The 26,036-nt window shown below is 38.2% G+C and overlaps 1 protein-coding gene across 3 annotated transcripts in view; it reads left to right on the forward strand.

Annotated features, from left to right (window-relative positions):
* The window catches only part of Erich3 (glutamate rich 3), a 102,164-nt gene extending 79,632 nt beyond the window's left edge, over positions 1-22,532 (forward strand). For all 3 annotated transcript variants that reach the window (XM_013143102.3, XM_063258250.1, XM_063258245.1), the window contains 2 exons: positions 16,064-18,395; positions 19,115-22,532. In XM_013143102.3, coding sequence (XP_012998556.2) covers positions 16,064-18,360 — 2,297 coding nt within the window. In that variant the 3' untranslated portion in view covers positions 18,361-18,395; positions 19,115-22,532. The remainder of the gene's footprint in view (positions 1-16,063; positions 18,396-19,114) is intronic.
* Positions 22,533-26,036: the final 3,504 nt, after the last annotated feature.

The raw sequence follows: 26,036 nt of genomic DNA on the forward strand, positions 1-26,036 counted from the left end.
GAGATTTGCTTTGAGATAAAATTGTAAACATCATCTAATCTCAAGCTTCATTTTGTGTCCATCTCTGAAAATGAATTATCTCACAATTCCTTGGGGTTCCCACCTGTGCAGGGTGCTCCCATTGGACGTAGAAGGCTGAAGAGTGTTAAAATAATCAGGGTGCAGAGTCTCTGACATGTGGAAGGCTGGATGCCTTTCTTACTTCTGAAGGACAGAGACAGGATCAGTGGTCACTCTTCTTAGTTCTGAGAAAAATGTTTTCAAATTTTCGTATTATAGAACTCTGCCTGTGATTCAAAAACTTACGAACTCCTCTAATGTCTCTGGTTATTTTAGACCTTTGACAATTGCTATTAACCCACTGGAGTCTACATTTTTCTGGTCCACCATTGATACTAACCTTGTACTATATTTGAGCCATCATCATCACTAAGATATATGTTAAGAGAGAGTTCTTCCCATAAAAAATGTAAAAGAAGATTTGGCACACCAACAAAAGGCAGAGTAGCTATCCATGCATAAAATCAGAGAAGGTACAAAATGCTAGAGAGAGAGGTTTCGGTTGGTTAAGGATACCTTGCAAGTTTTCATGAGGAACATGCTTGAGAAGGACTTTAAATATCAGATACAATTATACAATTTTGAAGGTGGGATACAGCACAATAAAAGTATTTCAGATAATGGTATATGACAAGGAGCATAACCTTAAAGTAAGTTATAAAAAATAGCTCTAGTACAAGATAAGAATTTTTTTTGTTTTTAAATGGTTCCCAAAGCCCTGGAAATTCACTATTTAGGCCTTTCCTGAAAAAAAAAATCTGTTAACTAACCTCTTCCCCAGAATTATAAAGGAAAGACTTTCAGCTTCAAAAGGACTTTGATATATATGATTCAAAATTATTATTATATAATATTTTAAATACTTTTATAAAGTAATCCTAATCTTTGATCTTGAATTTCATTGTTAAATTCAAATAGATTATACTGTGTAATCTGTACACAAATTGACCATCTTTTAATTAAAAAGATAAACGGATAGAATGGCTATAACTCAATTCTCTCTGTCTGCCTTGTGTCAGGCCTGAAGATTGATCCACAACATAGAAAAAACAAAGATGGGGAGTTAACACTCAGTATTAACATTGACATTATTATTCTTAATTTACATGAGAAAACTACACTGTTGACCCAGACTGATGTAAGTAGACATCTTTTTATAAAGAAGGATGCACACTGGGTGTGTGGTACTTAGTTGCTGGCTAGAATAACTTAGCGGAGGGGTTGTATTATAATCATTGTGTTGCGATATCACTTAGATGAGGGTAGTTTTTTCCCCAGACTAGGAAAATGTTGTGTTTCGGTTTATTATTTTTCTCAAATACATTGGGAAACCTGTATTTTTGACTCAATGACATCTATAAGTTGGAAACATTTTATTGCTTTATTCAGGTGAGTTCAAGCTAGATGGGAAAGTGTGGGGAAGTATTGACCTTTTCTTAAATTTTTGGTGTTACTAGTACATGTCTGCAGTTCACAATGATTACATTTTTCGTGGGCAGTTAGTCCATGGATGCAACACGTCTTGTTTCCTGTTTTATCCCGCTCATCTTGGCTCTCTTCTCATCTGCAGAACTCCATGTCCATTTCTTCCATTCTGTTTTAACTCCCCTTCTCTCCTCTCCTTCTCACTTCCCTCCATCTTTTGTTCCCCATCTCATTTGTGGAAGATCTCCCTGCTGCCTGTCCTGCATTTTTATTTTGTTCTTTATTTATATTTTGTGTTTCCTATAGAAGAGAAGCCATGAGAAACTGAAGTTTTGTGTGTCTGATTTGTTTTACTTGATGATGTGGTCTCAAGGTGCATCCTTTTAGCTCCAAATGACTGAAGTTTATCTTTCTTTACAGCAGATTCATACCATATTGTGAGGGTTTTTTTTTTTTTTTTTTGTACCAGGAATTGAACTCTTCCATTATGTATAGATACCCCAACTTTTTATCTGTTTATTAGTCACTGGACTAATAGGCCACTTTCAAGATTTAGCTATAATGAGTGGTGTTGTTTTAAGTAAGGGAATGCATATATCACTGTTGCATAATGTCTTGAAATAAGGGGACTAGCTGGGTCCAATGGAATTCCTAGTTTTAATTTCTGGGGACTCTTACTGATTTCCATAGTGGTTGTACTAGTTCCCATCACCTCCCCCCACCATGATTCAGAAGGGCTCTTTTTCTCCTGCAACCCTACCAACATTTTTGTTATCATCTGGTTTCTTGAGGATGGCCCTTCTTTGTTAATTTTGTTTTTGTCCTTTTGAGCCAATGCCTTGGCCTCACTTTGTAGCCCAGGCTGGTCTTGAACTTACCTTGCTTCAGCCTCCCAAGTGCTGGAATTACAGGCATGCGCCACCATGCCTGGCCGAGGATAAGACTGGATCTCAGAAGCTTTGTAATTTTGTATGACCCTATATGCCATTTGTTAATTCTTTGTATTGCTTTTATCACTGAGAATCTCTTCAGAAAGTCCTTGGCTGTGCCTTCCAGCCAGTTAACTGTATTTGTTTTAGCAGTGAAATCTTTGATCAATTTTGATTTTAATTGAAAGCACATGAGACATATGGGTAGAGCTTCAATTTTCTGCATGTAGGTATTTAATTTTTCTAGCATCGCTTATTAAATAATAAATTATCTTTCCTCCAGCGTATGTCTTTGGCCCCTTTGTCAATGATCAAATACCTAAATGTGCCTGGGGTTGTTTCTGCTTCTTTCTTTCTTTTCCTTTGGATCACATGTCTGCTTTTGTGCCAGTGTCATGCTGTTTTCTTTATCACAGTCTCTTTGCAGCATAGTTTCATATTTGGACTGTGATGTCTCCTGCTTTGCTACCCAGCATTGCTTTTGCTGTTTGGGTCCCTTCTGAGACTGTTTATCTTTGTTAACTCTAATATACATACTGATTCCCTTTATTAACCTTTATGTTCCATGGCCATGTAATGCATAGACACAGAATAATAGTTACAGAACAGAGAAGGTAGATTCAGTAATTACTCATAGATTTAGCATATACAAAAAGAACTCTCAACATTTAGCCAGAGTTTTTACTTTTAAATCTGGCTTCACTGTCATATTTTTATATAATGTCTTCTGCTTTATATGTTGTGTACTGTCAGTCTTTACCCTATCTTTATGCAATTTTATGAATATGTTTAATGTCTAGATATTTTTATTCTGTGTTTTTCATATATATTAACCATTTAGCTATTGTGGGATATTTATATTTTTCCCACTTTCATTATTATTACTAATACTTTAGTATATTTTACCTATGTTATTTCAAACATATTTATTTTCTTTGAATAGTTTCTGAAAAGAGTAATTTTGGGGTTCAAAAGGTGTAGTTTAAAGATTTTAATATTTTTTAAGGAATTGGTTTAATATAGAAGAATATGGAACAGATAAAGAGAATGTATTCCTTGCTAAACTCCTTCTCAACAATAACCATAGATAGTTTTTGTGTATGAGTCTAAAATATTTAAAGGTATTGATATGTATTAACTTATGACATAGTGATATATATCACATGTAATATATATGTATGAATATATACATACACTACATATGTGCATAAATCTCTATTATTTTTTATATACATGAAAAATAATTTTATTCAGCAACTCACTGTTTTCACTTAACATTTATCTTTGATGTCCTTTTTCATCAGCATATATTTGTTTTATATTATTCACACTGCACATATTGCATTGTGTAGCATTTCACAAAAGCAAATTTTGTTTCAAACATGTCACTTCAAGAATTCATAGTTTGTTCTTTGGGTCATTTCCCCTAAAACAGCAAAATTTCCCAGAAACAAGAAATACAAAACACATTGCAAAACATGACAGGAATAGGTAAAACAAAAAGGAGATCATGGAAAATATTCAGAATGATGGAGAGGATTTATGCTATTGAGAACATAAGGATGAGTACATTACATTAATGATTTTTAAATGTAAATACTCAAGGAAATGATACAGTGTATCTCCAAACAGTTTAAATAATGGAATTAAGTCATAATAAAATGTCTAAGAAAATTTTAGGTAAAACCATCAAGGTTCTGACTGCGTAGTTCACAACAATCATAGTGATGTCAGACACACTGACAAGCTTTTTCATTGTGGGAAGAAAATATCTGACATTCACACGTAAAAGACATTGATTTAGCTGTGGCTTCTGAGAGTCAGTCCATCGTCAGCAGGCTGGAAAGCAGAAGTGTCATAGTGGGAAGGAGTCGTGGAGCCAGGCTGCCTCGCTCATGGCAGCCAGGAAGGAGCCATGTAGACCCTCCGTGACCCCCACACACAAGCCCAGAAGTGTGTTTCACAAACCACCCAAGTGGATCACAAGCCAGTCAAGTTGACGAGCTTAGGCTCCACACATGACGAAGAGGTCGAAAAGTTTTTGCTTCTTAAATGGGTGTTCATTTTGAGGGCTCAGGAGTAGAGACACTAACCTACAAAATGTGGGATCATTTTGGTGACTATTCTGAAAAACACTGTTTATGCACGTTAGGTCAGAAAATTGATAAAGTTGTAAGATTGAAATGTGGATGTTTTACTTAGATCTTTAATGAGAACCTTAGGTCAAGATGAAATGAAGGCTGAGATAATGTATCAAAAACTCTTCTTCACAGTCATGTAGTATGTATTTCAGTTACAGTGAAAACTGTGATTTTGTTAAGAATAGATACATAGGTTAGTGTTAATGGTGCTACTTGTGTTTTGTAGTATCCCAGCTAATAGACATTAATAGTAAGCTAATATAATTTATTGATTTATTTAATGTATTGATTTATTTAAGATTAAGATAAATCAAATGCAGTGACTGCCTTCATAACTTTTAGGTTGATAAAATAAAACATTCCCTTTCACTATTTTAAGATGCTTATTAATTTGGCTTTGCCCTTACAAATCAACAAATCAGGTCAATTGATTAATTGCAATTTATACAGTGAAATAGATGAGACAGTGTTCTTTGGAGTTAGTTCAGCATTATAGGGCATAGTTTTAATGTCTTTTTTTCCCTGTTACATTGAAGCTTTCCTAATGTATTGTGACACAATGCTTGTAATACATTCTACAGGTGGAACAATTCAGGCACACTGACTTGTCAAGTTAATATAATGCATACATTAAGAAAATAAATAATATAAATTCATAAAATGTATTTTAAAATAAGTTATAATTTTAAATGTATATGAAAGGAAGTCTTTTCTATTTTATATGTAAATCAAGAATAATCACAGGGTTTAACCAAGGTAATAAACCTAAATAATGTTATGACTAAAAGGCAATTTTGTCATTGTGTAGGCAGGTTAAAATGTTACTGATGAAACAACAAAGAAATCATGTGATGTGAGTTGAGGTCTAAATATAATTCCTTGCTTTTCATTCTTCTTTTCCTATTTCTCCTCCTGCTCCTCCTCCTCCTACCCCTTTTTCTTCTTTTTTTTTGTCTTTTTTGACTCAGGATCTCACTATGCAATTCAGGCTGACCTTAAACTCACTTTGTAGCTCAGGCTGGCATTTAACTTGAAGCAACCCTCCTGCCTCAGCCTTCTGTGTGCTGGGATTACAGGTCTGTGCCACCACACCTGCCTTTAAATAGAATTTCTAAATGAACTGTTGAAACACTGTAGTTTGTTTCAATAGATTATATTTCTACCAATAAATATTTGTTGGGCATCTGCTTTATGGGACATGCTGTTATTGATGACAGAATGAAGACAGGAGTAATGAAGTCCTGTCTACACAGATTTTACATTCAAGCAAGGATTTATTCCCAACAAGTGAAAAGTAAATATGTAGTAGGACATCCAGGATGTATGCTAGAAGAAAATGAAAGCAGGGTAGGGAGATGGAGTGATGATCGGGAGAAGGTACAGTGTTTGAGGGATGGTCTCTGTACTGATAGTTCATTGGTGCAGAGATCTACATGAATTGCAGAGCCCAGCAAGGGCAAAAAGCTTCAGTTGGGAGCATAGTTGCTGAGAAAAAATTCTGCCTAGGGGGCCTGCATGACACAAGTGGAGTTACAAGAGACAGAATAGTACAATACGAGGTTATAGGACCAAGTTAGAGGTCACCAAGAGGAAGTTACTCTAACACAACAAGCTTTTCTACTGGAAGGATTTAAGCCAACAAACAGCATGGTCTGAAAGTTTGGGAGAGATTATCCTGGCTACTCTGTTGAGGCCAGCATTTGTCTTTGAACAGCTGTAGCCATGAGTTTGTAATTAATCCTGAGATCTGGTGGATGATGTTTCAGCGTCAAAGGGAGCACAAGAGCATCTTTACTGTGTAGGCTGTGTCATGGGAAGCTGTTGGGAGATAACTGATTGGTTATACAAAGGACGATCAAACATGGGGATACTTTTCAAGGTGACCGGAACTTGGAATAAACTTACACATATCTGTACTCTGCCTTTATGGCTCTCTCATTGTCTTAAAACTGAAGTTAAAAAAAATCCTTGGCAAAATTTAAAAAGGCAAAAGTTAAAAAAAGAACCCTTGGCAGGATTCTTAGCATGTTTGAAGACAGGAAGAGTTTGGTTTGTTTCAAAGTAAGCAGAATAGAATGAATAAATTGAATGTCACTGAGAATACAGGATATAAAAGAAACAGTGCATTCTAAGTTATGAGCCTTGGGTTTTGACATCTGGGAACCTAGAAAAGAGAAATGCTAATGAAAATTTAAGTACAAAATAGGATAAATAGAATAGAATGACATTTTTTTGCTTCAGGGTTTAACCAGTTTTTAAAGTATACTGATGATTTCATGCCACCTTCCATTTTTTTCTGCCCAGATTCTTCTAAAAGCAGAGTTGGGTAGAAAATATTTGGTCCTCTAGAAAAGGAAACAAACACAATCTCTAAAATTTCCATCATAGTAAAGATTCATCAGCATGCAATGCTGGCAGATGAAATAGTCTAGTACCATAAAAACATAAAATAAAATAAAATACCCACCGTACATAGTAAGTTGAAGTTCTTAGATGATTTTTTGAACTTTTCTTCTTACTCTTCTACATAATTTCATCTAAACTGGGCAATAATGATATCTGAAGTCTATCAAAGAGAACAGGCAGCTTCAAGAGAGAAATACTGTGGGTTTTCTCTGTCTCTTTTTTGTATTTTAAAGGAGAAAAGTGCCTAGAGAATGTTTAGAACTATGTTAAAAAGAAAAAAGGAAAAAAATGAATACAAGAGGAATTAAATTATTAAATTTAATTAAATAATTACAAATAAACACCATCCTGGAACTATTTCTAACCCACAAAATTATAACCTTTACCTCCATCACACTACACTGTACACTATAAACTTTGTAAAAGTCAAAGTTTATGGTAAGGAATTCCTGGAATCTTCCACTTACCCATTTAAATTAGATAAACAGCCCTTCAAAAATAATGGGAGTGTTGTTTTTTAAATTTACGAATATTTATGACTACCAATTCTATTTGCATTTCAGTTAGTAGCTACTAAAAAGGCAACATTTATAACTCATTTATGAGAGTCTGGAGGGTGAAGCAACTTGCTCTCATAAAGCATTGTAGTTGGTTTCTAAGTCGCTGTATTAACAGCAATTAGTGATATGGAGGCCCTAAATCAACCTTTAACAAAAACATTGAGTAGTAAAGTTCTGTTCAATCAGTTCAACTGGTGAGATGAGCCCAAATATCTAAGGTTTCCCACCCTTTGTTGTACTTCAGCGAGGAAGAAATTTTTTTCAAAGTGTGATTTAAAAGTTAACAAATATTTTAAAAGTTTATTCCTAAATCTAAGGAAGGACACCACACCGATCACAAAATTCAAGGAATGTACTTCTTGGGAGTATATTAGTGAAAGACACCAGCAGTTTTCTGAGTATATTTGCCATGAAAAAGGCGTGGCCTCATGGAAAGTAAGAGATTACCTTAGACTTTAAGGACTAGAAGGTGGAGGTTAGAAGCATAGATGAACTGTAGAGAAAGGAGAAGCCTGGGCCTGGTACAGCTCACAGTCCTTTAGTTGTAAAAACTCTAGGAACAGGGGCTGGATATTTAGCTCAGCGGCGTAAGCACCTGCCTTGCAAGCAGGCGGTCATGAGTTCGATCACTGGTACTGATAAAAAGAAAAAAGAAAAGTGTAAAAAAAAAAAAAAAAAAAAAAAAAAGAACTCTAGGGACAGCCCCAAAGAGAAGGGTAGCTCCTGGGGAAGGAAGGACCTTCCCCCTGAGCGGGTTGGTTTCTTTCCTTGGAAAGAAGGCATTGTCCAGAGTAAAAGTGACCAAGTCCAGCAGCTTCAGCAACAACCAGCACATTGACACACATGCAATTGCAGTTCGGCAAGGAAAGTCAGAAAACCCGTCATTTCCTTCTCCCTCTAGCTCTTGAGTGACTGGTAACTGCTTTAGCTTAATGCTTCGGAGAAGAACGTGCACACACCTGGAGATTAAGAGCATTCGAGAAGCTTGGCACACACTTAAAGGAAAATATAAGAATAACAACTTTTATGTTTATATAAACAAAAATATCAGTGGTTTTCAAAATAATGACATAAAAAGGATTAACATAATTTACCAGGTTGATTTATCAAATAATCACCATTTGCTATCCATTTTTATTTTCCAGGAACACATAATTTGAACCCACATTCTATGGTACAGTGCAATAAAATATTATTCATAAAATATTTAAAAAATTCCACCAAACATTTTGGAAATTTAAAAGCAGCACTCTCTATATAATTCTTAAGTCTGAGAATGAAAGTCAACTCTCTAGATTGCTAATTATGCATTTATAAGAACCAACAGCATTTTTGTAAGTAACAATTTCAAACTGTAGCTTCAAACAACTCCACTGAAACCGTAGCGAAAGAAATTACTTAGTAATAAAAAGCAAATGAGCAATAGCTATAATCATCCTTCCAGGGACGTATCAGAAGGGAAAGCATAATATATATGGACTGAATAAAATGTTTATAAGCATAAAATCATTGGAAATATTTGAATGGAAGATTAAATATAAAGCTCCTGATGCTTTTTGACAGATTAAATTATAAGTGTAATATGGAATGTCTCCAAATTCTACAGTTCAGATTTTAGGATTGAAAAAAAAATTAATTTGGAAGAAATATACTGAATAACATGGAAGTGTTTACTGCAGCAGCAAAAACCACAAAGAAACAATAAATACTACGGCAGAGAAAATTAGAACTCTGGAGAAAAATCTGCAGCACGTATCTGACAAAGGATTGGTATTTGTGTACATAAAGAGTTCTTACAAATCAGTAAGAAGTGACCACCATGCCAGAGGAATACAGGGGAGAAGCAGGACATTCACAAAAGGAAAGCAAGCCAATCAATGCAGAAAGACCTATAATTGTCATCATCTTTCAATTGCTAAACTATTAAGTCATGCAGCGACACAGGCCTTTCAGTCGTTACAGATAACACTGGTAATTGGCATTTTCTATTTAGAAGAACATTGAGAAACAGGTATCAGGAGTTTCTAAAAAGTTCATGCATTCTGACCCAGCAATTTCAGTTTGCAAAATTAATCCTAAGGAATGAAATATGTATGAAAAATTATTGAAAGTCATATACTAAAGTTTTATAATTACAGAAGAATGGAAATAACTCAATATGTAATAATAGATAATTGGCTAAGTTTTAATAAGACTTTATCAGAATATTCTGTTTATTAAAGAATATTTTTTAATTATATGGGAAAGTGTAAGGCATTGCTAAATGAATAAAAGGAGATGTAGGATGCTCTCAACCATGAGAGTAGAACAAGAAAATACTTGGAAATCCATCAAAAATGTTAACTAGTAGTTCTTTCTGGCAAAACTATGGATAATTTTGTTTTCTTCTTTGTATGATTTTATCTTTTCAAATACAGATGGGTGAATTTATGCTTTTTTCATATTTAGAGGAAATACAATATATTACTTTAAAATATATTAATTTTCATAATAAAAAGCTAGCATTGTAATCTACAATACTTTGGTGTCTTGGCTAGTGTTTTACAGTAGCCTGTGTAATTTGAATGGAAAAGTGCTTTTCTAAGCAATTTTTTTGTAGCAGATGATTCTGGTTTGCTGTGAATGGTGTGAGAAATGACGATCATCTTTGCTTTTATTAGACACCTTTATGAGAAAGAAAGGACTGGAGCCTTAAAGGATGACGAAAGGTAGAGGTAGTGGGAATGAAGAGACAGGTCACATCGCTGTCACAGGGTCTCAGCACATCTAGACCTCTTTTACTATGGGTGGAAAGGAGCTGGTTTTAGACACTGGGCAAGTGCTTGCTTTTAAGTTTCATTTTCAGAAGAGCACCTGAGAAAAAATGTCCAAAGGAGGCCTTTTCTGGTCTCACCACTAGGAAGTCTTTGTAGTTAGGCCAGAGTCCCACACTTGTGGAACCTGAATGAGACAAGACCTAACTGTACAGGCCGTCATTCACTTTCTGAGCCTCCTCTGCTGGGGTGAGAGAGCAGATATGGGCAAGGGTCACGAGCACAGGCTTCACTATCAATCTGGAGAAACCTGTAATTTTCAACTTGTGCTAGTATTGTTTGGCTTCTTAGAATTGTCTTTTGGTTCATAGCTACTAGTGGTTTCATTATTGCTTATTATTTATTATTATTGTAAGCCATATTTTTTATGAACTATAGACAACTTGGAAAAACCTAATATATCTTGTCAAGGATGAAGCAAACCTTCATATAATTGTTTCTAAGTCACACACCCCTTTCCTACTATCCTTGTGATTTCCATAGCTCAGCCAAACAAATTCATATACAAGGAAACGCACTGCTTACTTAAATTCTTTATGTAGTATTTATATAGCATACATAATGTTTACAAACTTCCTAAAATAAAAATTTCAGTTAGCAAACTGGGCAACAAACCTAACTGTAACATAGTTACAGTGAATTGATGTCACCTCCAAACTATTGCAGTGTAAGAAGTTTTCTTATCTGATGTATTGCATGGAGGAGGAATACTTTTTAAAGAGAATGTATTTGAACTATGTGATGCTCCTCTGCAGTTTCCACGTTTTTCTTGGTAAGGTTAATATACTTAAGCTACCATTTTCCTGTGAAACCCCCAGGAGGCAGATCTCTCACTGCTTGTTTCTGAACACAGAGGAACCAACAAATGATCATCCCTTAGTAATTCACTCTAAGCAAGAGAAAATTTTCGAGCTCTGGTAGATTAGCTGTATCAGAATGTTAAAGGAGGACAAAGGCAGGAAAAAAGAACACAACAAAGGAGGAAGGAAGATGTGCAGGGAAAGAGAAAGCAACGTAGGGAAAAAGGACAGAAATTTTGGAGACGGTGTTTCATCTCAGAAGGCAGATCTAGGTCTAGTGCTATCAAGGCAGCTTTTGCTAACTAGAAAGAAGCATCTCATTAAGTGTCAGAGATATTTCAAGCCTTGAGTCATCAGATGAAAAGCAAGCTTGAAGGTAGGAAAGTGCTAGGAGCTAAAAGCAAACTTAATTGACTTTACAGTTTTGCCTAGATCATACCACACTGGATGGTAACACTTAAAACAAAAATGCCTCTCATCATTAGTACCATTGTTTAAGGGCACGAAATTTGCTAACAGGTTGGATACAGCAATGCTCCAGACAAGTGATGGAGAACCTGTGGAATGCAGAGCCCTTTCTGTTGGCACATGAGCCAGGTGACGCCCACATCTCCCCAGCGGCTGGAGCATCCAATATCCAGGTTTAATTGCAGAATTGGCACCTTGCGATAAATAAGTGGATTTTGGGCTGCTGTTTGGGCACTCAATCTCTAAAAGGTTCAACATCACTCCTCTGGATGGTACCTACCTTCACTTAATCCTGTCAATAACCACTGAGTTGTCTTTTTTTGACAGACAAGTAAACTGAGACTTAGATATAAATCAAAAGAACTTATCCAGGCTGATAGTTGGTATAAGAATTTGGGGCTTAAATAAAAGATCCTGAAGTCCGTGCAAGTAATCAACTACAGATAACAGGAATTCATGCATCAGCTTCTACTGTCAAATGTATAAGGAATCATGTATTGTTTTTTTTTTCTTTTCTTGCTTTTGTCCATGTGGAGTGAGACTGGGGTCAAATCACTAAATCTATTAGTGGATGAAACATGCACAGTGTAGTGATGATTGGTGTCGTAAAAGCCACAACATACGTTTCTACAAAGTGAAAAGCAACTAAACTGCTTTTTCAATCATTTCATTGTGTGTGCATTTGGCAAACTGTCACCGCTTCTGCCACTCGTCTTTTAACACAAGTGTTTCTTTGGATGTATCTCTTTACATCACCATTGTCCTCTGTATCTGGGGTTTTCTTTGTGAAATTATGTAGAGGAGTTGTTTAATCTTCACGGATTTTGAAACAAGATGAATGTGAATGCATTTAAATGGACCCCACTTGCTTGAATGATGTGAGATAGCTCAGTGACGTCCCATGACCTGTTTTTGTACCTTTTGATACTTTGCATGATCTCCAATCAGTTGGACAGATAATAAGCGAAACCTTGGCACCTGGCTGCCACGGCCACTATGATGCCGAGTCTGGCATTAGCCCAGATGACAGGGAGGGATGCCCACGAGCAAGCTGGAGATTGATGCCAGTGGAGGTGAGGGCGCCTTACTGCCTTCAGAAATGCTCTGCAAAAGACAGCCCATTTCCATCTTTCATCTTGCTGTCCTCATGTCTTCCTCCCGTCCCCATTTTGTTCCACTTTTCATCTAACGAACACGATGGCAGGAGGTAGCAGAGAGGCCTAAAGGGAGCGTGGAAACTGACATCAGTTATGAATTTTATTATTTTTTCAATATCTCGGTGCCTATGATGAAAAAAAGGACCCTGACTTCTCAATCTCTGGTGGGGATTTTTCAGATCTGCCTTAATTCACAGCTCCCAGTTCGTGGGCGAGCGAGGTGGATTTGCCATTTCTGACCCAGCTGGAGACACCAGGAGCGGAGACACATTGTACCTCACAATGATTCATTGAACCTCTCATTCTTCTTTTAATTAGGAAAGGATTCTCTGCCATCAGCATAGGACTTGGCTTTTGATGATGGTATTCCATCTGGAAGGCTGCCAATTAGAGATGGGTTCCACAGACCGTGACTCATGTGTATTTGGGCAAACTTTTCATGTCCTTGAAATCAGGCTTTTTCACATGTAGCAGATGAATTCTTAAAAATGTTCTGATGTGAAAGTATGTCTGAGTACGTGTGTGGCCAATTTTTCATTGCATGATCTTATTAATGAATAAACACATGCAATGTCTGACTATTATTGCCACTTCCAATGTTTCATGTCAGTAAGAGCCAAGAGACATTTGAGATTTTATCCTATTTTAAGTGAATAACTTAGCCAGCCAAGGCTTCATGGATAATAGTAGAGGACCCAAAACCAACTCCACTTCTTACTAGGCAGCATAAGGCCAGATGACACTTAAGGAAGCAATGGGCTGAGTTACAGGAGGGGGACCCTAAGTTTTCACAGTGAACATTTCACCAGAAGCATTCTAGTCCTGCTCCCCACACATTTATTTTTTAGAACAGCTGGAATAGTCACAATGGATCCAATCTAATTCAAACTAGAAAGTCTCAATGATGGCAAGCTGTAGGGCGAGAGGATGGAAAGTTCGCTAGTTTTCTAATGCCAGGCAGGGCATTGAGGATTTTACATGAACTGTCTTATTTGCCATCACAAGAATTCTGCGAGTGAATGACTCTTCCCATTTTACAGATAAGGAAATGGAAGACTGGACAGGGGTGATTTCCCAAGGGTACATGCTGCATAAGTGGCAGAGTTGACACCTAAGTATACACTTTTCCCACCAAATCAGGTTTCTCACTTGTGAATACTGCTTGCTCTCAAATATTTATTTCAAGTAAGGTTTGAATGAAAGATCTTATGAGGTTATTATCAAGAGCCATATGTCACCTTTTTGTACTGTATTTCTAAGAAAACCTTCAATCACATTTATTCCCTTGCTTCTGGAATGTCCTGTCCAGCTTCCATATAATGTGTGTGTATGCATGTGTGTGTGTGTGTGTGTGTGTGTGTGTGTGTGTGTGTGCGCGTGCGTGTGTTCATAGAATAGCTCAGCGGGTGCTGTGAGTACTCTTTCCCAGAATTTAGACAGTATATTATTACATGATGACTAAGCCATTTCATACCCTGACATTTCTGAATATTCTTTAATTAATCCATAAATTTGGAAGACATCTTCGCAAAGCAGAGGACCTTATTGAAGTGATTTTCATAACTGACTTTTTAATAATCCTTTCATGCGGGAATTTGGAGAGAAACAAGATAGACTATTAGAGACAATGGACACGTTGTTTCTTGTTTCAATGTAATTGGTTCTGAATTCAGCATTAATCTGTAGTGAAATAAAATGCACTGTATGAATTTGCCATAGTTACTCTGAGCAGTTAGAGTCTACATCTCTTTTTGGGAGCTTTTAGATATAATTTAGGAAATAATCTCTGTGATATAGTCAGAGGCCCACCTAAAAAAAGTGAACCTCAGCCCCAATGATAGAGCTGAATTTTCTGTTTTACTCCTTTGAAAGAAGACAATAAAAGTTACCTTGCAAATACATTCTTAAAGCAAAATGTCACATTGGCTGTGACATATCACCTTACCTTAAAATGCTTTATCATACTGATTGGCAAGAGACTCAGAATCCAACTAAGGGTAGTCACATTTGCCTTAGGGAAGTAATAGAGTGGAAACAGTCCTGGATGGGGTCTTAGGACTACAGAAGAACAGGGCCGAGATGCCTCTGACATTGTCAGTGATGTATTGCAGATAAGATAACTAACCAACAAAGCACACTGGTAAGAAGAGATGAGGAAGACACTTACTTCACGAGTTTACATAATTCAAAGGTTGACACCGTGGAATGATAGTTTATTTTATAATATATAGCCCAATGTCTTTTGTAAATGAAAGAGATTAGAGCAATATAATTGTAAGGGTGAGCATTTTGGAATCTTTTACCGCCCTATTATTCTATGGTGGAAAACTGAGTAAGAAGCATGATACACATTTCCTTAGATTACATGGATCATTCAAGAATATATGTTTTCATTAAATAATAAGAAATTAATTTCAAGCCTCTTAAAAAATGTACTAACCTATATAGGTGATATGTAGTAGACTTGGATTTGCCAGAAAATCATTGATGAGCATTATTAAATACTTCAAGAAGGTCATTCATGTTGAAAATTATCCCAGACTACAAAGTCTGTCTTCCTCTGTGATCCTATTTTGCCAAAGGCAAATCCATTTCTTAATGTCGATGGTAGGTATCCTGACCTGTAATACAAATTGGTGTCTTTAGTAAAGAGTCTTTCTTTGAGCTTCAAAGTTTTTTGATGACTAAATAAAGATATAGTAGCTTTAAAATGTGGGTGTGATATATGATTCAATTACCCTCTCTGTGATATGATTGTGTTGTTGTATGTTCACATGAGTATCAGCAGAAATATAGTTAGAAAACAGTCATGTCATGGTGCAATAGGAAATGATGGCTTTAAAGAAAATTGAATATTATTTTATTGCATTTTTCTGTTAGGATTGTATTTCAAGAGAAAGGAGGATGTTAGGATGTATGTATGTATGTGTGTAAGTATATGGAAAGAGAAAGAGACAGAAAAGAGAGGGAGAGAGAATTTATTGATTTTAAAGCATCAGGAATGGAGAGTTTTCACTTGCTTACTTCTATTCTTTCTGATGCCTACCTTAATATTAATGTATAATAGCAATACATTCATCAAATGTGAAAGCTTTTGTTTTCATAATGAAAGGCCCTAATTAAATCATGGAGACTATTATAGTTAGTGGCACCTTAGAACCAAGTTTGCATTGTTTCATACATAATATGCATGCCTCCTTGATAGCATGTCAATCCATTGTGATGTAAATATTACATAAAATTATATGTAACATCTCCTTTGTTTTGATTGAAGTAACCTTGTCTTTTCATTTTATTTTTGTAGCATCAATTAGGAACTTAGTGATGGAGGAAAGGGCAGTGCTCAACTCAAACAAGGAATCCAAGCAAATTACACAAGAAGCACATGCTCTGGAGAAAGCAGAAACAGAAGCTGATACAGGTTCCCAATACCAGGATGCTGACCTAATGGAAGATGAAAAGGTTGCAGTCCATCAGGAGAAAGCAGGGGCTAATGAATTTCCCTGGGGGGAGTGGAAGCCAACAGCAGAGCAGCCAGTATCAGCTGAACAATTACTGGTGGCAAGAGAGATCCCTGTGGACCTGGCAAGTGAGGCAGAGACAGATGCGGGAGAGGATGGAAGGCTGAGGAGAGAGGAGTTAGATCACACAGGAAAAGCAGAAGCGAGAGACTCTGCAAGTCTGAGTGGAGAGGGCACTGCTGAAGATCAGGTGCTGAGGCAGACAGAAAATGAAGCTTCTCCCACAGAGGAGCAGGGCTCAGAGAAGACAGTGCTTCCAGACAGCACAGTACAGAGCTCCCAGCATCCTCAGGAGGAAGTGATCTTGAGAGAGTCAGGGATTCCTGAGATGGGAGAGGCTGACAAAGAGGTGGCTGTGAGCAAGACTGAACTCGAAAGGCCAGATGTGGATGGAAGTGTAGAGAAAACACCCACAGAGCTGGAGGACATGGCCCCTGTGGAAGACACAGAATCCTTGAAAGAGGATGAGGCAGAACAGGAAACACTGGGGAAAGTGGAGTCAGACAAAGAGGGGAGGAAAGTTCTGGAAGCAGAAACACCCTTAAGCTTCTCAACAGAAGAGGCCGAGATGGAGGCAGGTCCCATGCGGGCTTCCGACGGCAGCTCTGTGGATCTTCCCAAGGAAACCATCAAGAGGGAGGAGACAGTGACTGAGCTGGTACCTAATAGGGAAGATGACAAGGAAGATGTGTTACCTGAGCAATTAGGTGTAGCAAAAGACAGGAGGAAAGGTGAGAGGCCCACAGCATCACTGAGGGAAACTGAGTCTGAGAAAAAGGTGGTGACGTGGGCAGACGCACAGAAGGATGAAGACACATTAAAGGAAGAGCAAAAACTTAAAGAGGAAAAGAGGGAAACAATGAAGGACACAAGATCCGAGGAGCTGGCAAATGCACTCAGAAACGAAAAGGAATCTGATGCTGAAGATGTAGAACCCACAGAGGCAACTGAATCAAATGAAGGTACAGAGCTTCTGGAAGATGCTCCTGCAGGAAAAGTGGTTAGTTTGTTGGACGCAACAACTGAATTTGAAAAGACACCTGGAAAAGAAACAGTGCTGAAGGAAGAAGAAGGAGAAGAAGGACTGAGGGAAGCCAGAGACACAGAGCAGCAAGGCCAGGAGCCCGTGGCTCCTTCCAAGCAGGGGGAAGGGGCTGGCTATAGAGGACAGGGGACATCAGAGGGCCCTGGCAATGAGTCCCTGGATGAGAGGAAGGTCCCTGAGCGGATCATCCCAGACATAGGATGGGCTGAGGAGTGCACAGCCTTGGATCATGGTGGCCTTGCTGGACTGGCCAGAGGGGATGAGGAAGGGTCTCAGCAGGGGCCAGAAGGAACACAGGCCATGGTGGTGACCCACGAGCTGGTGCCGGAGGGAGGTGGCAGGATGGCAAAAAAGTTCAATGTGGAAGCAGAGGGGGAGGACTTTGAGGAGGATGGAGATCGGAAGTCCTGGCTGGAGACAGGAGAGATAGAGGACTGCAGCCCAGAGAGGAATGAGGCCACAGGAGAAAGAACAGTGAATGCTGAGGAGCAAAAGAGAGAGGCAGGGACAGCTGTAGGGAGGAAGGAGGTGATGGCAGATCTGAAGACAGCCGAGGGGAAAACAGTAGCAAATACAGCTACCTCCTCTTCAGATGCTGCTGAGGAGGAAACCAGGCTCAAGGGGAGTGAGGGGCTAGGGGAAACAGCAGCTGAGGAGACTGTGGTGGCAGAGGAGACCACATTGAGCAGGCAGGAAGTGACAGTGGCCTCCACAGAAAAGGCTGGGGCTAGAGTGCTTCCAGAACCTTCCAAGGGGGCAAGGGAGACCAGGAGACTAGAACAGGACAGAGAGGGAGGAGAAGCAGAGGCCACTCAACGTGCAAGGTCAGCACAAGCCATGGCAGGGCCAGGAGGTGGTGACCCTGGGCAGGTGACAGGGGTATCTGAAGAGTCATCACAAGACAGAGCGTCAGAGCCCAGCAGGGGGAGTCCGGAGGTGGTGGCCTTGCTTCCTGTGAAGTCTGATTTGTCTGGAACCCGAGAGAAGCAAGAGCATATGGTGCAAAGACATGGTGACAGTGCAGATGCTCCCTGAACAGCAGGAGGGACTAAGAGATTCCGTAGCAGATGGTGAGTTTGAGTCTGGTCTGTGTGCAGGATTGAATGAAAGCCCTGGCGTAGGTCTCCTCTCCTCGGGGCTGGCATGTCCCTTTCTGTGCTGTCCATTGCACACACATGTGCACACGGGCTTCAGTCCTGTGGCACTTGGTCTCAGGCTTTGGGGAAATGGAGGAGAGACCGAAGGAAGCATAGGAACCCAAGTAGATTCCTTTGTGACTCTAAAATCAGGCCTCATCTTTGCAAATAATCTCCCTGAAGGAGTGAGTTCTATGGGTCCCTGACAAGGTCTCAAAGACAAAAATACAGAGACTGTGCCACAAGATACAGACCACGGAAGCAAAGGATCAAACTCTTTGCTAGGATTCCAGAATTCTTTACCATTTTAAAGGCAAGAGCAATGGTTATTAGTGATCACTGGCCTTTAAATGGGCTCTATGCCTTTATTTCTATAGTATTATAAGGCTCAGTGTGTGTGGTGTGTGTGAGTTTTACATATAAGGCCTAAATACGTATTTTTTCTAGTATGTACTGCTTAGCTACATAAATACTGAAAGTAGAACTAAAGACCACAACTTCGTTTTGCGTATCTAGTGTTTTATTGATGCCTTTGCATCCTCACATCCTAATTAGCATTACAATCTACTTTCTAAGAAACAGAAAGCACTCAGTAGTCTGCTATTTTGAATGTTTATATCCATAGTACTACTCGTCGTTTTATTATTTTTCAGGATATTTTACAAGTGTTTTCCGGAAGACATAAAGCCTGGAGAAATTTCTACCCAAGGATCTCAGTAGGATGTTAGATTTTATCTTCTTCTTCTTTTGAAAGTCACTATGCTGATCTCAGATGGTTTCCCTTGATGAATGTATTTACTACATATCACAAAATATGCAGTAATAAAAAACTGAGAAAAAATAAATTTAAAATGAAAAAGGATCAAGATACAATATGCATATGAACCAGTTCCCCAAGATGAATATAATTACTATACATCTTAGCTTTACTAATAAAACTTATGAATTGAAAAATAAAATAGAGATTGCTCAAACCTCTAGGTCCTTTCAGAAAAGGACTGCATTGCATGCATATTTACTTAAACATGAAAATATTCATTCTATGTATTCCAGAGCAGTAATTTACCATGGAAACCTTATTTCAAAATGCCCTTTGTTTTGTATGTGTTTCTATCTCAGGTAGACTAGTGAAAGAACCACATACAGTGCTTTGTCCCTGGGAGCCTTATTTATGGGGCAAGTCATATTAAATCGAAGTAGTAAATAATTTAAATAAGTGGAATAAATGTAATAATTACACTTGGTAGTTGTAGCCCCTAGCCACACATGCCAACACCCCAGAGACTCTAGTTGATGTCACTGAGTGGAAAAGAAACTTGGGTGAGTATGCAGCTCAGCTGCCTAAATTCAGTTATTTCAAACTTGTGAGCGAACCCTGTAGTCCATAATAAATCAACAGCCACACTGCTTTCTAAATTACCCCTGGTATTAGTTTTTAGATGAGCATCAGAGTGGCTCTAGGGCTTTTGATTTCCTTGAAGTTCTCTACATAACTGTGACCCACAGGGCATATCTTTACTCCAAAGAGGTAGTGAAAGGAATTGTTCAGAAGTAGCAGTTCTCCAGCCAGTCTACACTCTCGCCTTTCCTTGGACACTTTCATAAATGACTTAACCCTGGACTGCACCCCTGAACTTCAGACTTCATTAGTTTTAGATGAATCCTTTAGATGGATCATTAGTTTTAGATGAACAATACGTACATATGCACATATATATATATGCATATATATCTATATATCTCAAAATATATGAGTGCCTAAATTTTAAAAAATTGTATTTCCATTAATTCCTCTCGAAATACTCCCCCTTGCATCACAAAAAGTTGTTCCATCATTCTTACTACTTTTAAAAAAATCTGTCTCTGCTCTAGAGACAGCTAAGCATGTCACTAAGCATGTCTTTCATTATGGTTACCATATCTGGAGATCTGAGAAATAGTTCTTGATTTGATTTTTTCTAGAGCCTTGTTCATTTGCTTTGTTGTTATTACTTCAGAGAAGCCAAGTGGGTGGCCTTCAGATTGTTCCTCCTCACCACCCCTGGGTTTGCCTTTGGTGAGCTGGATGTCTGGGATTGGGTTTGTTTCAGTTTCTTCTCATTTTATACGTATTTTAGTTTAACTCATAGATGATGCTTGTAAATTGCCTGTGGAGAGTAGCATTATTGCTAGAATTGAGAACCTTACAGAAATGACCACTTCTCAGAGCTGTCTTTCAGGTAAACTTAGCTTTGGGGGTTTTGGTTTGTTGCAAGATCCTACCTCTTTATTTTATTGGAGCTGAGAAGTTGCTGCCTACTTCGCCCAGCCCCTGGTTCTTGGATTGGTTAAAGTAGTACTTTCTGTGTTCCTTAGGCAATCTCATTCTGGATATACCAGGAAGAACAACTTGGTGAGAAGAGTTATGTTTCTTGACTAAAGTGGTATAGTCTGCAATAACTATAGAATCAAACCAGCCAGTGTAGCCCACCAGGTTCTCTGCTCTGATCCACTGCTCTGTCTCGCCATGGTATCTCCAGGGTTTCCAACAGTCTCCATCTGTCTCGCTACTTATGGAAGCAGTTCTGGAAGTCTCTTTGCGTTTTTGTGAGGTGCATTCAAACATATGGTGAATGTGCTGCTGGAGTGCTATACAGCAGAAAGGCAGGCTTGCAAAGACACTGCCGCTTGTCTTCATCTATCTGATTCATGGGGTTGGGTTTCACGCAACTTCTGGTTCCCCCAAAAGTCAAAATGACCATGAAAGGTTACCATTTTGAGTCAATTCAGGACCTCAAGGTGTCTGTGGCAGCCCAACTAAATACAGTCACGAAAGAAGATTCTAGAACAGCTTCTGAGAATCCCAAGAATGATGTGATAAGTATATTTGAAGCGACAGGGAGCATTTTGAGGGGGATAAATATCAATGTGTCTTTTACTGTAATACATTTTAAATGAAAACATTAAATATTTTTTTGATTCTTTTGTACACACACACACACACACACACACACACACACACACACATTTCACTTCATTCTGCAAAGTAGCCAAAATTGAGAACCACTTCCAAAGTCTTCATACAATCCATGCTGTCTCTCCTATATTCTTATCTATTCTCCTATGTGAGTGAGAGCTAGGCATCTCATTGTTACAAGTGTTTTTCATCTTAATCAATGATGTAGACACTGAATATTCAAAAAACACACAGGACTAGGCATGGACCAGATGTTGGAGTGGTCATTTAATGACGATTATCAGTATCTACCAGAAATTGTTTCTGGTTTCTTCTTCTCATACCTGTGAAATTAGAAACTGGAAGGGTCTAACAGCCTGTGATTTCACAAGACCTAGCAGTAATTCTGATGTATACCAAAGTCTGGAAGATGCTCTCAGGGACTATTGGTGGTACTGAGGATTAGTCAAATGAATTGTTGAAGAATTGTGAATTTTATTTTCCTCTCTTTGTCTTCTCTCTTTTTTCTGTATCTCTTTTCTCTTTCTTAATTTCCCTTTTACTGTCTCTAGGAAATGGTAATCATTACAAAACAGACAATTTAACCATATGCTCATTTATGTTATGCTTGTATTAGAGTGTATATGCAAAAGTACCTCCAACCATTCTGTCTTGAAGTATTATTCACTGTACATCGAGGGTCTCTTTCATTTGTCTTGTTCTATAAGTGGATTATATCTACTTAACATCTAATTTCATTTATTTGGGGGCTGTATTACTATGGAGCATTACAGTATTTGTTCCTTTGCTTCAATCCTAATGTTACAGAGCACTTTGAAAACATGGCACTTTAAGAGAAAGATGGTAAACTTGTTAATCACATTAAAAAGTGATTTTCATACAGTGTGCTAAATGAAAATTGCATTGAATTATTTTTATATTTAACGCATTTCATCAAAAAGTCTTGTAACATCATCCAACAATCTGCATGTGGGTTTAACTGTGAAATTCAGTGTTTGATGTTTTGATTTTTTCTCTACAAATACTATGCCTATAAAATTGCTAGTATGATCAGCCAAGCTGTTTTTTCTATTTTCTTCATTATTAAATTAATAAATAAATAATTTGTTTACAGATATGACGTGTGAATTGCTTTTTTTGGCAAGACTAAGCTTGTAAAATCTTTTGTGTTCCCTTCTTACAAAAGTTACATTATAAAACAGACAAAAGGAGAATTAATTTTACTGGGCTTACATTTTGATTTGTTATGTATTTATACTGCCTGCATTCATATACATCTCTCACATACATAGGATAATATCATACAGAAAGGTTATTACCACTATTTTATAGATAATTAGTTCAGTGCGCTTAAATGGACCACAGTCAATGTTGTCTTCCAATTCCAAATTTGAACTTCTTTAAAATAATCACGTATATGACTTTTAAGAAGAGATATCGGAGATATTAAGATAATGTGTGAATCGCTACTTGTTTATTGTTTACTGGTAGAAGAAATAAAATCTCATTCATCTCTGGTACTTGTGAAAGTGGAGCAAAGAAACAGAGGTTATTTAAACACTTCAAGAAAAAAAATAGCCAAAGGAAATGCAGAAGAATGAGGATTCTACTTGAATTTCTTGGGTTAAAACTTTCCTACGGTTTTATCAACTACTGTGTGGAAATTTCAAGTATAGATGAGTTCCTTAACCTTTCTATGATCAATAATATTGCCACAATTATTGCCCTTGGAAAATGATTGTTTGAACAAAGAAAAGGAAGCCACCAGGGAGATTCATCTAGTGAGTGAAATTTTCTGCCAGGCTCAAGGACAGCCCAGAAGAGACCGCTTGTGACCTTGGGTAATATTTCCTCCAGGGCTTCTGCTCCATTCAAGTGTGTCATTTTCTTTAAAAAAAAATTTGCTGTCACCATGGCTAACAGAAGAGGTACAGGAGAAAGGGGAATAAATACAGCCAAAACTCTTCAAAAGCCACTCTCAAACTCACTCCTCCTTTTTTCCCTTTGTTCATTATTCCTTTCATTCTTCCTTTTAACATCATGCCCAGTGACAGAAAAGCTATGCTCTTTGAAATAGCTGGGAGCTCACTCTGAGATACAAGGCTGAGTATTTGAGAATGCATGAGACTTTGTAATTCCTTCCAGAAAATCTGGACTGTTTGGGAATGCTGCTTTTTACTGGGGAAAATGAAATAGCAAGAGGGTTCCCAGGGCAGATAAGCTGGTGCCAAAGTGTGTCTCCTTTTCAAGTGTTTCCTAGTCTTTATTAAATGTCTACTTATAATTCGAGTCTGTGCCGAGGACTGCAACATGATGGGAGAAATCTTCCCGAGTTAGGTACAAACATGACGCAGAGAGCTTCCAACTCGTGTGATGTGCTCAGGAGGGAAGATTCAGCTTTCTGTGGGACTCTCTGGAAGGGCTAGTTGGAAGTGCCCACCTCCAAATCACTTTGTTTGGAAGTGGGCTTCAGAGCTGTCTGGTGGAAAAGGCCTTCCCTGTTGTCAGTAAACACCCCTCCTGCATTCATGGCAGAGCCCACGCCGTCATTCACTTGCCAACTTTCCTGTGTCCCTGAGGTCCCCGCGATGGTACGAATGAGAGAAAAGAACAATTTGAACCAGGTAATAAGGGTTGAGAAAAGGAATAACTTTAATTACTGGATGACAAATCCTTCTGGAAGTCAAGGCATCTCCAGTGCTTTGTTTTCAACAAAACTAAATGAGGATCTGATTGCATCATCAGCTCATAAGCCATTAAAGTCTTTTTTTTTTTTTTTTTTTGCATTTTATCAGTCTATGATTTTTAGTAAACTCTTCAGAAGAAGTTCAAAAAGAGCCCTGCTACACCAGAGGAGAAGTCCTTCCTTCCCCTGTTCTGATTTATATGATTTCTGTAGAACCATAGTTTTATATCTATAAAAATAAAGCTCAGAATGGAATAGAACTTTCGTTCTAGCAGTAAATGTTTGCTCACATATATACACACTAATTAAAAATAGAAACCATTATCTCCAGAAATGCACTTCCACTTTTATTTTTTATGTACAATATTTATCAAAATTTATAATGTATTTATGTCATCATGATCAAATATGCATTTCTGGTAATTGCAAAGATCACTCAGTCCAGAGGACATTTTAGCACATAAAGCCTTATGGTCATAGGCATTTTTTAAAATGAAATTTTAATGCATATAGTAACTTCGTGGCAAGAAAGGATGACAGGGTGATCAATAAGAGGCTTCGAACTATTAAAAAATACGACGGTAGCAAAAATTATGTGGGCAAAGCAGAGTGGAAATGGAGGTTTAGGGAAAAATTAACATGAGATTTTCTAATGCTGAAGAAGAGCTTAGTCACACGCTTTGGAAGATGGAGACCCAGCCAAAGTGTGCACGCAGGAATTTTCCTGGGGTGGCCTGGGGTGGTGTGGGGCTGAGGGAAAGAATGACTGCAGATTAGTTGCTAGACAGGCTGCTGCGCATCCCAGAATGGCCCAGGGCTGGGAGGGCCAAATGCAGGAAGGAGGCCAGGTCTCTTTGTTTCCACAGCACACAGCCACAGGGTATCAGCTGTAATCTTTAGTTAAGGGTGACCCCTTCCCTCAAAATCAATTCTTGTGGAGAAACTTATGTGTGGCAGCACCCTCCAGGCAGCCAGGGAACGAAGGTGTTTGCTTTGCAGGGTATTGGGGTTGATTCCAAGCACCCACTGCAAAAATGAGAGTGCTATACAATGGTTGTAGCATTTTGATTGCTTTGGATCTAGATAGAGATGTAACCATTTTATCTTAAAATGTCCTAATTCAGGAAGGTCTAGAAATTGTATCTGTGTCTTCTATTTAAATATAGGACCAGTTTTAGTTGTTGATGGAAGAAATGTGTGAGAGAGTGCCAACGGGTTTTCAAATTTCTCTTAGGGGTGTGTGAGCAGGAGTACTTGGTATGGTATGGTATGGTATGGTATGGTATGGTATGGTATGGTATGGCATGCTATGGCATGGCATGGTATGGTATGGTATGGTATGGTATGGAGTGGTATGGTATGGTACTGGTATGAAGCATGGACTGAATATCGCTGGGCTGGTTTCTCCAGCTAGCTGGCATAGCAAGTCATCAAAAGGGAGTGGCCAAAAATGTTGACTAATGTGTAAATTTTTAAAACCTGCATATTACTAAAGTGATGTCTATCAGCAAGTTAATGAGTGGATCATACAGATAGGTTTTTCTGTCAGGTGAAAGAACCTGGCACAATGTCTGGCAGTTGATAGGGAAGAAGTAAGGCCCTCTGTGGCCCTCACAGCCCTCAAGTTTGAACAGCCAGGGCTGGTTCTCACATAGCGACTCTACTAAAGAGCAGGGGTCAGAAACTTTTTCTATCAAGGTTGTAAATATCGTAGGCTTTGGGGAATATAGGACTGAAAGTCTTCAGCTCTGCCATGTTAGAGTTAAAGCAGCTATAGATGATATTTGATCATCAAAACTTTATTTAAAAGATTAGAATGGATGTGGCAGATTTCACATGAATACTGTAGTTTGTTGATTTCTGCAAATGACTTATCAAGAAGTCATGTAATGATGTAGATTTATCCCACTCCTTAATATGCCACATATTTAGT

This window comes from Cavia porcellus, unplaced genomic scaffold (assembly GCF_034190915.1).
Source record: "Cavia porcellus strain 051 isolate PalLab524CR breed Dunkin Hartley unplaced genomic scaffold, mCavPor4.1 scaffold_1, whole genome shotgun sequence".
NCBI classification, from domain to species: domain Eukaryota; kingdom Metazoa; phylum Chordata; class Mammalia; order Rodentia; family Caviidae; genus Cavia; species Cavia porcellus.